Source organism: Daphnia pulicaria, chromosome 11, assembly GCF_021234035.1.
Source record: "Daphnia pulicaria isolate SC F1-1A chromosome 11, SC_F0-13Bv2, whole genome shotgun sequence".
NCBI classification, from domain to species: domain Eukaryota; kingdom Metazoa; phylum Arthropoda; class Branchiopoda; order Diplostraca; family Daphniidae; genus Daphnia; species Daphnia pulicaria.
In genome coordinates this window covers 1,264,089-1,278,281 of record NC_060923.1, presented here as the reverse complement: position 1 = coordinate 1,278,281, position 14,193 = coordinate 1,264,089, and the positions used below count along the sequence as shown (strand labels likewise).

Genomic DNA, 14,193 nt, shown 5'->3' with positions numbered 1-14,193 from the left:
AACAATACGATGATCCACGTTGATGACGAGTCTCGGTGTCGGTCGCGATTCCACCGAGTTTCGTTCTCACCAGGAGCAGGGGCAACATCCGACGGAGACCGGTAATGACTGTTAAAGATGAGAAAATCCATCTTCTCGACGTCTCCTCTGCATTACCTGAATAAAGACAAAACAATTCTGATTAAGTGACATGCCATTAAAAGTTACATAATACATATAGGCACATTGATCTGGTTTTTTAGCTCAAAGATTTGAAAATGCAATTTTTTTAACTTAAAATCAAGCTTGCAATATTGAGAACTGTTAAATGAACAGAGCTCACTTGCTAGTTTTTTGAAAATTTTCCGGAAGTATACCGGAAGTAACAACAGCTCCTCAACCATTGAGCTGTCATCAAATTAAACCACATATTCGTGATCTCCATGAAATTTGGGGTCGAATAGGTGTGATTTAAACGAAATCCAAAATTTGGCCAAAATTGAGAATTTTCCTGAACTATAGTTCAGGAAAATTTTCGAAACCGGAAGTACGAATATGTAAAAAAGATTACATGAACTTTACCACAAATTCGACGGGGATCACGAATATGTGGTTATTTTGCTCCTCAAATGAATATTTACTTATCTACAGACTGAAATGAGCAAACCGGAAGTAGAAAAAAAAACTCATTATTAAAAATCTAACAAGTGAGCTTTGTTGGAGGAATAGTTATCGTCAGTTTCCACTAAAAAAATTCCACACAACAGCTGCCGATAAATGTTTAACGAGATTTGCAAAGTAACTGAAACTGACTGTTTTGACAGCTGAAAATTATCGAAAAGCCATCTAGCGTTAGCAAAAAGAAACGTCCAAGTAACACACTAACACTTCTTTTACGCGTAAGAAGGGCCTAATTTTGGAATTATTACACAGACAGAGAGTTTTACGCAAATAGATAACTAGAAGATCATGTACGAAAATAAGTCAATTGTCCGGTACCTGGCCATAATCCCGTGGTGAGTGATTGCAGGTGTGTCACAGCGGACGGAAGCGAACATGAAGTGGTCCAGAAACTCGCCAAGTCGCCAGTGAAGTAAAACAAATTGTGTTTAGAAGCAGTGAAGCTAGATGAGCGTGCGTCGCGAAGATCATGTTGGTGGAAGTCCCTACAAAGGTCAGCATTTGCACAAGAATCTCCGTGCCAGGACAGCACGATTCCATAAAGAAGCTGCGTGCTCTGTAAAAACAAATGTTTTACATTATTTGAAAATATAACAATGAATAAAGCATATCAATTGTTACCTTTTCTAAGAAACACACTGAAATGTTCATGATAAAAAACCGTAAAAATGGAATTCACAGCAACCAACAGCATTACTCCACATGATGAGATAAATTCCCTGATGCTAAAGAAAGTGTCATGAAGTATTGCAGTAGCGAGATGATGGGTGGAATTGTTGCTTACCTTTATCATATGGGTGATGAATTTAGTAAGGCATTTGACTTTCATCAAGCAGATCTGGTACATGAACATACACATGGCAGGTCTCACTTCACACTCTTCATGTCTCTAAAACTCTAAGTGGGAATGGGACGAGGAAATTCTCTACATTATCTACAAATTTACACAAATTTACCTATGAGAAATAAAGCTGTACCTATCCTTCAGCTGGGTGGCTTTCTAAACAGAAGTAGAAACAGCGCCATAACAAAAAACATGCTGTTGCAGGGTACGCCACCAAAATTGCGAGATTCAGAAAAGATCCTATGGTTCAAGAATACCAATGTTATATGAAAATCTGAATTGTAATGGTCTGGTAGCAGTACTGGGGAAATACCTTATCTCGACACATTTGTATTCCACTTCAAACATGAGTTTTTGGCTTTTGACAACATGAGGGTCTAATCTGATGGAAAGTGACTGAGCGCTACTAGTCAACTTGTTGGAATGACTGACAGTATGCATCTAGAATTTGAAGAAATAAGTTGGTTCAGTATAAAAATAAGGAAGCTATGTCAAGATAAACCTACATAAGTTACGAAGTTCAATTTGGTATATGAAATCACAGGAATATAAGTATTAATTAGCTGCAATTTGTTTCACCGTTTTCGCCTCGTTTCACGATGTAAGAACAACATGGGCAACACTAGTGACATCTGGTAATGAGTTTTGAATCCTAACTCCTAAGTTGGTTACACAGTCAGAGTCAGAGCTCAAATTATTGGAGTTCTACATGTCACATAACATGTAAAAATGGAGTTCTATATGGGGTGCGAAATGAACACTTTTTCCAAAAAAAATGTTCAATAATCGATTACCATATTTGATGTGAAAACAAATTGATAATCGATTTGAATATTGAAACCAAGTTGAAAATATATTCAAAAATTGAAAATCTTTTGAAATTGATTTCATAAATTGAAAATGATTTTGAAAAATGTAAATGATTTCGAAAAACTAAAATGAATTTGAAAAACTAAAATGATTTCGAAAAATGAAAACGAATTTGAAAAATGAAAATGAACTTGAATATCCATACAATTTCGGGAGTGCGATATGACACCACCCTACTCTATCCCCAGCTCTCTCCGGATGCTATAGCCACCCCGAGACAACCGACTAGCCATTGATGGCTATGTCGCTGATTCCAGCCAGCTAGGCCGTCAGCGATACTGTCAGCCCTTGCCGGGCGGTGCTGGCCACCGCTGCCGCCACAACGGCCGCCGCTAAAGTCTCTCTCGACCGCAGGCCGAGTATTACCCTACACAAAAATAGATTACAGGATCCAACGTGAAAAGTTTCATGTTCCTGCAGTAAATGACACACAGCCTACCCAGCAACGATGAAGACGGAACGGCCGAATGGGTGGCTTTCACCTGAGAAAAGTTCCAGTCACGCCTCGGTATGACGTTCTCGCGAAGTTCTCGTCATTCCACTAACTGCCAACTGCCCGGAAAGAAGTGTTCTGGTACGTTTCGCTGGATAGGCCTATGCGTCCTGTACTGCTGCGATACTCTGCCGTTCAATCCGACGAGAAGAAGAAGGCGGACACGCCTTCTTGCTGACGTGGATCCTCATGTTGGTGCTGGCCCTGCTGGAAATTATCCGCTATCTAAGCGGATTGGGGAGCTGGACTTCTCTATTGTCTCTACGTCTTTGCCATGTGGTCCACTTGCGCCGGAAGTGATATACAATTGGGCCATTTCCAAGGAAGAGTTCATTGGAAGGATGGCTCTGTCTCAGCTGCAGCGACGGATTGAACACCAAAAATTGGCGCAACGTCTATCTTTTCTACCATCATGGAGGCAGCGGACATGGCGGTGGAGGCCAAAGAAGAGGATCCAAATGGTCATGTTGCTCATGTCCGTTTCAACAGAAAAGCTTTTCTTTCATGGCCGGCCTCAAATAAAAGTAGTCGTATAGGAACATGAAACTTTTCACACGTTGGATCGTGTAACCTATTTTTGTGTAGGGTAATACTCGGCCTGCGGTCGAGAGAGACTTCAGCGGCGGCCGTTGTGGCGGCAGCGGTGGCCAGCACCGCCCGGCAAGGGCTGACAGTATCGCTGACGGCCTAGCTGGCTGGAATCAGCGACATAGCCATCAATGGCTAGTCGGTTGTCTCGGGGTGGCTATAGCATCCGGAGAGAGCTGGGGATAGAGTAGGGTGGTGTCATATCGCACCCCCGAAATTGTATGGATATTCAAGTTCATTTTCATTTTTCAAATTCGTTTTCATTTTTCGAAATCATTTTAGTTTTTCAAATTCATTTTAGTTTTTCGAAATCATTTACATTTTTCAAAATCATTTTCAATTTATGAAATCAATTTCAAAACATTTTCAATTTTTGAATATATTTTCAACTTGGTTTCAATATTCGAATCGATTATCAATTTGTTTTCACATCAAATATGGTAATCGATTTTTGAAAATTTTTTTTGGAAAAAGTGTTCATTCCGCACCCCATAGTTCTACTGTCGTTGGAGTTCTACTGTCGCATTCAAAGAAATTTTTAAAAATTATTTAAATTATCCGACAGTAGAAGTGTAGAACTCCAATAAGTCCCACCTTCAATGGATCCTTAGGACATGGCGCGTAGAGTAGTAGAAAAACAACCAGCTACTGGTTTGTATGGCGTGGCAGCCAACAGGTTAACTATTATTGTATGTGTATGTTGTATTATATATTGTATTTCTTATGTTAAACTGTGGTGGAATTGTGGTTGGAGGTGGGTAAATAACACATAATTCTACAATATAACTTATTTGTTTCTCTATGAGTAAAAAAATATAAAACAAACACTTGACTATGCCATGAACTCCAGACACTATCTTACTGTTGTACCAAGTGTTCTCCAATGATAATACAGCGCATTTTCTCTTCATTTCAGAAATTCTTTCTTTTTTTCTCTAAACAGACATGTTACAAATATTAAAGACCATTAGTTTATCGAACAGTCCATAGAACGCCACAACCAACTTTTCTGAGAAGAGCGGAAACTAGAGACAGCCAAATTGCTCAATAAGGATTGTAAAATCGTCGGTGCTAATGTTCAATCAGCCCATCCTATCAATTACCATTTCACATGACTAGCTATTACGATACCTTGGACATTTACCGAAACTGATCAATACAAGAAGTAACCACATAAATAATTTATTTTGAAAAATCTGAAAGAGGACCAATCCATACCGAATGACTAGTGAATGGATAGACAAGGCAGATAATTCAGAGAAATTTTGTAACGAATATGAACATGCGAATAAAATTGAAAACTGCATCACCGCGTGAATTAAAACAAGGCTGCTACGGTTAATAATACTTCTTTGGGGCTTCAGTGTAGTATGTTGTAGTGGAGTATTTCGGCGCCTCAGTTTGGTAGCTCGGAGCCGAGTAATACTTTGAAGCCTCAGTGTAGTAAGTCGGGGCAACGTAGGTAGTTGTGTAATACTCGGGGGCCTTGGTGGTGTAGGTGTAGTACGTCGGAGCAGCGTAGGTTGTGGTGTAGTACTCAGGAGCCTTGGTGGTGTAGTACGTCGGAGCAGCGTAGGTTGTGGTGTAGTACTCGGGAGCCTTAGTGGTGTAGTAGGTCGGAGCAGCGTAAGTTGTAGTATAGTACTCAGGGGCCTTGGTAGTGTAGTAGACTGGTGCCTCGGTGTAGTACGCTGGTGCTGAATAATATTTAGGAGCCTCGGTGTAATAAGTTGGAGCAGCATAGGTAGTTGTGTAATACTCTGCGGTCTTGGTGGTGTAGTAAACTGGCACTTCGGTGTAGTAGTTTGGGGTTGAGTAATACTTAGGGGCTTCCGTATAGTAGACTGGGGCAGCGTAAGTTGTGGTATAGTATTCTGATGCCTTCGTGGTATAATATTGTAACGCTTCGGTGTAGTAGCTCGGAGCGGCGTAAGTTGTTGTGTACACAGGAGCCTCGGTGTAGTATTTTGGTTCAACGTAGTACTTGGGTGCTTCGGTGTAGTAGCTAGGAGCAGCGTAATACGTGGTAGCCTCAGTGTAGTAAGATGGGGCAGCGTAGGTAGTAGTGTAATATTCTGGTGCCTTGGTGGTGTAGTACTTGGGAGGCTCGGTGTAGTAAGTTGGGGCAGCATACGTAGTCGTGTAGTACTCGGGCGCTTTCGTGGTGTAGCTCGGGGCAGAGTAATACTTTGGCGCTTCGGTGTAGTAGCTAGGGGCAGCGTAAGTTGTGGTGTAATACTCAGGTGCCTTGGTGGTGTAGTACTTGGGGGTCTCGGTGTAGTAGGTTGGTGTAGCGTATGTTGTTGTTGTGTAGTAGGGCGGCGGCGTGGGGTAGTATTCCTTCGCCGTTGTGGTTTGGTAAGAATATCCACCGTACCCAGGAGACATCGGTACACCCGTGGTCGACCCAGCCATCAACGATACAACACACAACAGCAGCACGACACCATAATTAACTAAACAATTTATAAATTTAACCATACATTTTAAATTAGAACTGGAAAATTAACAACATAGAACTATAAACAAGATAGAATTGATTCAGGACTCGATATCAAAAAATGACTATTTACCCATGATTGCGAACTGGTAAATACGATGGAGAATACAGTTGGTGACAAATAATGCGCTGAAGTTGTTGCCGTGTCGGAGATACTCACTCGACTGACGTCTACCGCCTTTTCTCTCTCCGGTTGTGGTATTTTTATACGATTTTTTCTCAGCCTGATTCACCTCTTATGCCTTGCGGCTTTTTTACCTGCTTGATAATGATGTTACACGTGTCGTTCTCACCCAACCTCTCCGCCGTCGCATGGCACGTTTTACGTAATGATCTCCATGACCTTCAATTGAAATGCAAACTGGCTTTTCCTTCTTTAGGTTGACGTTACTGGGGATGGGTCTACAAAAACCAATATCAAAATGAATACCAAATAGCTTACCCTTGCGGCTATTGTACCTGCTTGATAATGATGCAACACGTGTCCTTCTCACCCAACCTATCTACACCACTGCATTGACAGTTTTACGTAATGTTTCTCGTGACCTTGAACCAAATTCTAAGGAAATGATACTGACCGATTATTTTACTCAAACATACAGAAAATTCTTTTTTAATCTCCTATTATGTTGTTTAATTGTTGATTGAGTAATAGTAACAAACTCTTATGTCGCCTCCATATGAAAATTATTTAGAATTACTGGTCACCTTTCGGAACTACTTAATTATTTAATCAACGAAACATTTCCCCCGGAAGATCGATTTAGACTTTGGCTCGTACATGTTTAACTAACAGAATGCTTTAATTAACTTAAGACCATACATAAAGAAATAGAAAAAAAAACAAGTGGATTTCAACAAATGGTAACAAGCCACTACGTCACTAACTTGAAGGCAGCGCTGCTTAATGGGCATCAGGTATTGCATTATTGATTGTCAGCGACTGAGGAGCTAGTGGTTCAAATATGAGGCCGCTCCAGGGCGCTCCTACTAACGGGTTACATTGTTCGGTGACAACAAACGGAATTTCGGGACTCATGGTTTCCATAGTTCATTTTTCTCGTTCTCGTTGGGGCTGCTGCAGAGGAAACGTCTTCTACATCATTCACCCAACAGGACAACACATTGTGTGGGCTTAATAGATACTCGACGGTTGACCGGACACAAGGCGCCATAATTTTCTGGCTCTGCTCGATGCCGTACGATTCTTGATGCAGCAATATTCTGAGATTCTTGATGCAAAATTATTCTGATGGAACCTGTGAAAAATAAAATCGGGTGAAACACAAATCAACAACCAAAAGGTGGAGAATATGTTTTTACCTTGAGGAAGACAAACTCCATCCAACTAATTTTGGAACTCTCCTTACCATCTTCATCAGTGATCCATATCACCCAAGGGATACATTTGGCCCACTCATTTTCTTGTATCGAAGACACAGTAACTTCTGTAATAACAGAAATTGAAATCAAGAAAAGTTGCATCATTATTGTAAAGAAATATATTTACCATTTCAACATTAAACAAAGTTTATGTTGTATTTCGGGGGAAGCCCCAGACCAAGCCAGAGCAGAGAAGAAATTGGGGAGACTAAATCCTGTGAAGAGATGAGGAGAAATGTGGTTACAAAATATACACCTTGCTTTCTAAAAGTTTGAACATCATAAGTAGGCTACAAGACAGAGTAAACATTACACATTGATGTGATATTATTCATGATTCACTTAAGCACGTATTGTGTGGGTCATCACATGTCTAGGATCATGAAACTAGTTATTATGGAAGCATTTCATTCTTTATCTCATCGACTATCTTCATATGCTTAGAATGTCGTGCACAACATTTACTAGGGCTCGCGTTGCAAGCGTTGGCCTTCGTCTAAGTCACCGAGCTACCTTGTAAGAATTACGGGAAAATTATAGCTATAAATTTTAAAATGATGTTTTTGCATTCTAGTTTGAAACCAATAAACGACAACAAAAATGTCAAATTCATTCGTTATGTGCACTGTTTGAAAAATTTCGCTGCATGAATGGACGTGGATTTCTTTTGGACTTGAATGAAACTCACTAACATCTCACTTTAAAAGAAATTTTCCCCGAAACCAAAACGGCAAAACCGGAGAAAACGGCAAACTTCTGGATGAAGTGCAAACCGAGTTGACGAGTTTCAAAGCGCCCTCAGATCAAGAAAAATCTACTTTTGAGGATGCGATTAGGTTTCTAAAACGGAAAACGAAGATAAGTGTTAGTAATTAACATAAAGGGTTGGAGGGGCAGAATCGAAGATCCCCTCGGGTTAAATAGGTTTCCTGGACTGGATTGCATCCGCGAACAGGCCACTCATCCACAAACGGGTCGCTCAGTAAGAATTCTTCGCTGTTAGCATATGTTCATTTTTGAAAGGTAAACGACCTTTTCTATTCAGTAAATGGAACATAACATTGTTACCCTTAAGTTTCCGAAACCGCTGGTCAAAATTGAAAATTCCAGCAAGGGACAGGGCAGCTGTTATTTCTGACGACGTAATGGGTAGCAGAATTAGCATTGGTACAAGCAGAGCTTTGAAAGTTCCTGAGTGTTGTCCTTGTTTCCTTATGGCCACTGCTCCAATCACGAACGAGTGTCTAAACAAATGATACATCAGTCAACTTATAGAATTCAGTTTAATTATTACTAATTCTTAGGCTGTTGAATAATGTACGGTAAAGATAGGTTTGAACACAACGAGCAGAAACGCAAGGAGACTTACTTGCTTAATGGAGCCTGAATGGTGAATACTCAAGCCACGAAGAAATTGTGATAAGACGAAGAAACTGGGATAGAGGACATTGGTTCCTAAACTAAGAAGATGACAAGTCAACATTCTTGTCCAGCAGAGATGCTTCGCCGTCCTGATCAGCTAAAATGCTGGGCGAATAATGGGGGTATTCCATTTCTTCGAATCCCTGAAGAATGGCTACAAATAAAAAAAGAAAACAATTAGAATAGAAGAAAAAAAGACGTGAACGAAATTGAGTACATACCTCTAGTGAGTGCGAAAGATTTGGTGTTCAGGCCAAACCCAGGCGTTAATTTAAGTTTGAAGGAATTGCAGCACTTGTTTCGTTACAACATTTTCAAACAATACCAACAATTCTGACATCCTTCCACGTTTCTTTACAAGTTCTAGGATTTTTCCGTTTGTTTACACAAATTCTCGTCTGCACTCTGCGGAGTGGAAGTGTTATGGTATAACACGCAGACCCATCTTCAGGTCTCGGCGGTGACTGAGAAATCTGGGACCGTGGGTTAAAAATCGCGTTGCAGGGAGTATAGGCTTCACTGAATTTCCGATTTTATATCGATCGGTAAATCGAGACGGGAGCCAATAGCAAGGCCAGATTTCGGTCACGTGGGGGTAGTTTTTCTCTCTAAGCTCCGCCTTTTCCCATTTCCTTCCAGCCGCTTTTAAACTCTACGGGAACCCTGTTAAGGCCCTTGGCCGGGACTACAGCTGATCATATCACAACACGTCAACGTGTCCATATTTTGCGTTTAAGTACTTGTAGTTTAGACTGATTTTCAAATTGCATCATAGCTTCGTTTTGTGGTTTGCTATTCATTTAAAGGAAAAACGAAACATCTTGTAAATATATATACATTACAATTGCATATTATTTTCTTTATACATCACGATAGATACCACAGATCACACTAATTAAAATTTGTTTTCCTTTCATCTGGCTTTCAGTTAAATTAAGTTGAAGATACATTAAAAGCGACGAAACATCGACAAACAAGGATTTTACTTAATCACTACAATGGTGAAAGTTGTCTTTCTACATCCAGATTTGGGAATTGGAGGAGCTGAGCGTCTTGTGGTTGATGCAGCACTTGCTTTGCAATCCAAAGGCCATGAGATTCATATAGTTACTTCTTACCATGATCCTGGGCATAGCTTTCCTGAAACCAATGATGGCACTATTGCAGTTACTGTAAGTGGCAATTGGCTCCCACGCAGCATATTTGGGTAAGATAATTAATTTTACCAACAGACAAAAAAATGCTGAGACTAATCTGTTGATATATGTGTAGGAGATTTCTTGCATTGTGTGCTTATGTACGCATGGTATGGGCATCATTCTACACAGTGTTTTTCAGTGATTTGAACCCTCAAGTCTATTTTTGTGATCAGGTCTGTAAATATGGTTTCACAAGAATGTTATTAATGAGTTACTTAATTACTTTTTCCTACTCCTCAGGTATCAATGTGCATACCAGTTTTAAAGACATTCACCTGTGTGCCAGTCCTATTTTATTGCCATTTCCCGGATCTTTTGCTCGCTAGTCATCGAACCTGGATACAAAAGATTTATAGAACACCTTTAGATTGGCTTGAAGAGAAAACAAGTAAGCTACTTTCCCATTTCATGTTTTAGAATATAAAAGCTTAATTCAATGTAATTTATAAATTTATTTAATCCTATTTACAGCCGGACTAGCTACTACAACGGTTGTCAACAGCCATTTCACGGCCGGTGTTTTCTGTGATACTTTTAAAAGTATTCGTCGGCGACCACAGGTGCTTTACCCTTCTCTGAACTTTGAAAGTTTTGATCGAGAATGCGTCAACAGCCTTAGTAGTGTTATTGGCACCGACAAGAAAGTAGATTTTGTTTACCTCTCCATAAATCGTTACGAGCGGAAGAAGAACCTAGGATTAGCAATAAAAGCATTCGGTAAGGACAACTGGTCTCAAAAATAACAATATCTTTTAATAAAATTTGTTTCTTGTTAGACCTATTAAAATCATCCCTGGGCAGTGCGAAAATTCACCTGATCATGGTAAATTTTTTAATTGTCTTTTATCCAATTTTTTTATCTATAATTAATTTTAAATTCCATGGTAACATTTTTATATAGGTTGGGGGATACGATGATCGCCTAATTGAAAATGTCGAACATTACGACGAGTTGCAGAAACTTGTTATTTCGTTGAATCTTAGCGAGTCTGTAACATTTCTTCGCTCACCAAGTGACGAAACCAAGACATGCTTGTTGAAAAACTGTCAAACGTTACTTTACACACCGGACAAGGAGCACTTTGGTATAGTTCCATTGGAAGCCATGTACTGTCAACTCCCCGTCATTGCCGTTAATAGCGGAGGGCCGCTGGAAACGGTAGAGGACCACCGAACAGGTTACCTGTGCCAGCCTACAGCGGAAGATTTTGCTGAAAAGATGCAGTACCTCTTTGAAAACCCAAACATAGCGATTAAAATGGGAGAGCGAGGAAAACAACGTGTAATTCAACATTTCTCTTTCCATTCTTTCTGCCACCAGCTAAATGATCTGGTGGGTGAGCTTGTTGTATCGAAGGTTTAGTGATCATTACACTTATTTAAATAAGTTTGTAACCATCAGTTTTCAAAGAAAATTATTCCATTTACATGTTGCTCACGACATCCACGTTAAAATCAATCAACACATCTATGACCTCGTCCCTCCAATTTATCGTCAGTTACGTCAAATTATTAGATCAGTAATAAAATCAAAATTGAGGACGACAAAGTCTCAGTATAGCTCTAGGAGGATTCAAGCGATGGGACAACCTTTAGTTTAATTTTCCTTTTTTAGCCTCTGGTTCTTCATCGCCGTCGGTATTTTCAGGTGCCCAGATGGGTTTGGGCTGTGTCTTAGAATAAGCAGGCGAGACCCAATATGGATTTGCGGCTGCGGCACTTGCATGCCTAAGAATGGCTTCCCTTGGATTGCCTTCGTCCTCAATCCGACTTGCAATACCCAAATTACGTACGATGTACGACGACAAGGTACTACCTGAAGTCGCAACTCGACCACCGGAACCTAAACAAATAATCAAATAGGAGCTTTAATATGCTTAAAGGACTTACATGGTGAAATCTTAATTTACCTTTGTTTCCGATCGGAAGATCAGGCTGTTTAGATAATAAGGGATCTTTGCGGGCCTTCTCCATTGCTCGTCGAGTTGACCTAGGTTTGTCCTCTCGAAACATGGGAAGAGCGTGAGGTGTGATGACACGCACCGTTGACATCACGTCATGCTTTAAACCATAAAAATTCAGAAAATCAACGCTTTCAGACAAGATAAAAAAAAATCTTTACCTGTCTAATTTTCTTGGGTTTACCAAGACAAAGCTTAGCTCCATTGTGACTTTTAGCGACGTCATAATACAAATGAATGTTACCATCACCTGCTCCAATTATTATCTGGTTGAGTTTGGGATGCCACAAAGTACGAACAACGTGAGATTTAGGAACATCAATCTCGTGAACACGTTCGAAAGTGTTTCTGTCTAAAAACACAACTTTGCCGCCGCTTTCGCCTTTTTCAAAGGAGGTACCAGTGAGTAGCAGCCGGTCATTAGGACTAAATGCACAATTTGTCCTGCAAATATTGAACGATAATTAATTTTTACATTCTATACCAGGTCTACTACTAAGGGCTTCTTACATGCTAAATCTGGAATAAAGATTTTCGGCGGAGTGGACTGGAGCTTTTGGTTGTCGTATGTCCCAAAGTTTTAAAGTAGAATCACCGCCACGTGTAGCGACATTACGGCCATCGTAGGCAAAAGTGATGCCGGAAGTTTCAGTACCAGTTTGATGAGCGTTACGAATTAGTACGGAAGTGTTTACCTGCGAAAAAGCGAAATCGTCAGAAATTGTTCTACATACATGAGTACTATGTTTTGTTTTATTTTTTTTACTTACAAACATTCTGCGATGATCCCACATCTGTATCGAACCATCGTTGCAAGCACAAGCAATCAAGTTACCATCTCTACTATAAGTGCAACTCGTTGGAGCTGCTCTCAAGCCATTTTGAGATCGGCTCTTCATGATCCCTTTGTGTTGTTTGACATCCTCGACATTCCATATCCGACAAGTTCTGTTAAAAAATTTTAATAGTTAAAATTAGAAAAAAAAACAAATATTAATATTGATTCCACTAAAGAAAGTCATACCCGTCTTGAGAACAAGTTAAGAATTCCTGTTTGTCTCTTGGATGCCAACTTCCTCCCACAAGTGAAGCAATGTGACCCTTTGTTCTTGCCATATCTGTAATATACTGATCTCCTTTAACGCACTCAGCTTTCTCATACCCGTCACGATCAACAATTTTTGCCTTTAAATAAACTAGACGGTTAATAAAGGTTTTCAAAATACTAAAATAATTTACGATTACCTGAGCAGTACCAGAAATGATGAGAATAGCATCACCTGTGATAGAATAATGCAAATCCAAGATGGGATGACTGAAAAATATATGGAATCACATTAGGTTACAGTTAAAAATATTATCTAACTTTTTAACAGAAATATACCTTTCACATGGTCTAATAGTTCTGAAGCTCTGCAGGGAGGAGCTCATTCCAGCAAAGTCCCAAAGCTTAACTTCATAATCAACAGATCCTGATATCAGTCTAGCACCAGAATGGTCTATGCTTAGAGCTGAGACAGGTTTTGTGCCATGATTCAAATTGACCTCCAAAGAAGCAGGAATGGAATTTTCTTCATCATCACTATCACTGCTGTCTTCATCTTCATCATCATCATCATCATCATCATTACTGTGAGACTTTGTGGGTTTCTTTGAAGATTTTTTTGGTGCATCCGAAACATTACTTGGCTCACTTTCCTTGCTAGTGGATTGTGCTGGTGGGGGAAGAGGGGGCCCGATAACATCTTCATCATCTTCTCCTGGTTCCTCAGTTGTAGCTTCAATTTCACTCACTTTTTTTGTGGTCCGTTCCCTTGCCACTTGTTTGCTTTGTTCTACAAGGCTTTCCAAATCAAAATTTTTAACTGGGGCTGCTTTATTCTTCCCAAACCCTTGGAATCCCATGGCCTGTTGCACAGCAGTTGTTGGTTCAGCACGAAATTCTTCTTCCGATTTCCCAAATTTGCCGAATCCACCATCACCATCATCGCTTTTGGCAGGTTGGGTAATAGAACTGATTGAAAGTTGCCCAAATGATCCAATTTTGCCGAAGGCGATAGCTTTTTTGGGAGGCATGACTATTACGTTAGCTCCAAAAACAAATTCTTATTGTGAGTTGGCAAAATGAAGAAGTAATAACTCAAACGACACGAAGTTTTATGCCAAAACTGCACACAACAATTTTCGATTTTCGGACGATTCGAAATTGTCTGCTTGCTTTCTTCAGTCAGAGACCTCAAACGTCAACTGTTGTAACTACAAGCAAAGGAGCA

The 14,193-nt window shown here is 40.0% G+C and overlaps 3 protein-coding genes and 3 long non-coding RNA genes across 8 annotated transcripts; 1 reads left to right on the top strand and 5 right to left on the bottom strand.

Moving 5' to 3' along the window:
• Positions 1-1,147: 1,147 nt before the first annotated feature.
• Positions 1,148-2,146, bottom strand: LOC124315749. The gene is made up of 6 exons (XR_006911634.1): positions 2,011-2,146; positions 1,818-1,945; positions 1,638-1,744; positions 1,445-1,557; positions 1,282-1,385; positions 1,148-1,216 (listed from the first exon to the last, which is right to left on the bottom strand). It is a non-coding gene; the product is annotated as an uncharacterized LOC124315749 (long non-coding RNA).
• A 2,475-nt stretch (positions 2,147-4,621) lies between these two features.
• On the bottom strand, positions 4,622-6,139 carry LOC124315467 (DNA-directed RNA polymerase II subunit RPB1-like). 2 transcript variants are annotated; one of them, XM_046781165.1, is made up of 3 exons: positions 6,029-6,139; positions 5,247-5,911; positions 4,622-5,108 (listed from the first exon to the last, which is right to left on the bottom strand). In XM_046781165.1, exons 1-3 carry the CDS (start codon positions 6,030-6,032, stop codon positions 4,794-4,796), a joined length of 984 nt encoding a protein of 327 aa, XP_046637121.1. In that variant the 5' UTR covers positions 6,033-6,139; the 3' UTR covers positions 4,622-4,793. The 2 variants fall into 2 exon arrangements, with proteins under 2 accessions (XP_046637121.1, XP_046637122.1); XM_046781166.1 differs by having other exon boundaries at positions 4,622-5,000; positions 6,029-6,138.
• Positions 6,140-6,942: 803 nt separating this feature from the next.
• LOC124315785 lies at positions 6,943-7,871 on the bottom strand. Its single transcript, XR_006911673.1, has 4 exons — positions 7,652-7,871; positions 7,466-7,553; positions 7,279-7,403; positions 6,943-7,214 (listed from the first exon to the last, which is right to left on the bottom strand). It is a non-coding gene; the product is annotated as an uncharacterized LOC124315785 (long non-coding RNA).
• A 339-nt stretch (positions 7,872-8,210) lies between these two features.
• LOC124315781 lies at positions 8,211-9,180 on the bottom strand. The gene is made up of 4 exons (XR_006911669.1): positions 8,982-9,180; positions 8,708-8,914; positions 8,407-8,582; positions 8,211-8,334 (listed from the first exon to the last, which is right to left on the bottom strand). It is a non-coding gene; the product is annotated as an uncharacterized LOC124315781 (long non-coding RNA).
• A 243-nt stretch (positions 9,181-9,423) lies between these two features.
• Positions 9,424-11,348, top strand: LOC124315359 (alpha-1,3/1,6-mannosyltransferase ALG2-like). 2 transcript variants are annotated; one of them, XM_046780993.1, is made up of 7 exons: positions 9,424-9,583; positions 9,689-9,967; positions 10,033-10,132; positions 10,200-10,347; positions 10,431-10,676; positions 10,736-10,782; positions 10,861-11,348. In XM_046780993.1, exons 2-7 carry the CDS (start codon positions 9,759-9,761, stop codon positions 11,320-11,322), a joined length of 1,212 nt encoding a protein of 403 aa, XP_046636949.1. In that variant the 5' UTR covers positions 9,424-9,583; positions 9,689-9,758; the 3' UTR covers positions 11,323-11,348. The 2 variants fall into 2 exon arrangements, with proteins under 2 accessions (XP_046636949.1, XP_046636950.1); XM_046780994.1 differs by having other exon boundaries at positions 9,442-9,583; positions 9,699-9,967.
• LOC124315190 (WD repeat-containing protein 70-like) lies at positions 11,226-14,169 on the bottom strand. Its single transcript, XM_046780687.1, has 9 exons — positions 14,070-14,169; positions 13,305-14,010; positions 13,166-13,235; positions 12,945-13,105; positions 12,691-12,868; positions 12,431-12,615; positions 12,082-12,364; positions 11,870-12,020; positions 11,226-11,802 (listed from the first exon to the last, which is right to left on the bottom strand). Exons 2-9 carry the CDS (start codon positions 13,994-13,996, stop codon positions 11,552-11,554), a joined length of 1,971 nt encoding a protein of 656 aa, XP_046636643.1. The 5' UTR covers positions 13,997-14,010; positions 14,070-14,169; the 3' UTR covers positions 11,226-11,551.
• Between the last annotated feature and the right edge of the window lie 24 nt (positions 14,170-14,193).

Coding starts and splice junctions, on each gene's coding strand:
- LOC124315467 (XM_046781165.1), bottom strand. Junction 5,109..5,246: donor CCCCAAACTACTACACCGAA/GTGCCAGTTTAC, acceptor TACACTACCAAG/GCCCCTGAGTACTATACTAC.
- LOC124315359 (XM_046780993.1), top strand. CDS start 9,759: ATGGTGAAAGTTGTCTTTCTACATCCAGATTTGGGAATTGGAGGAGCT. Junction 10,677..10,735: donor ATTAGCAATAAAAGCATTCG/GTAAGGACAACT, acceptor GTTTCTTGTTAG/ACCTATTAAAATCATCCCTG. Junction 10,783..10,860: donor CGAAAATTCACCTGATCATG/GTAAATTTTTTA, acceptor ATTTTTATATAG/GTTGGGGGATACGATGATCG.
- LOC124315190 (XM_046780687.1), bottom strand. CDS start 13,996: ATGCCTCCCAAAAAAGCTATCGCCTTCGGCAAAATTGGATCATTTGGG. Junction 12,616..12,690: donor GGGATCATCGCAGAATGTTT/GTAAGTAAAAAA, acceptor GCTTTTTCGCAG/GTAAACACTTCCGTACTAAT. Junction 11,803..11,869: donor TCTTCCGATCGGAAACAAAG/GTAAATTAAGAT, acceptor TTATTTGTTTAG/GTTCCGGTGGTCGAGTTGCG.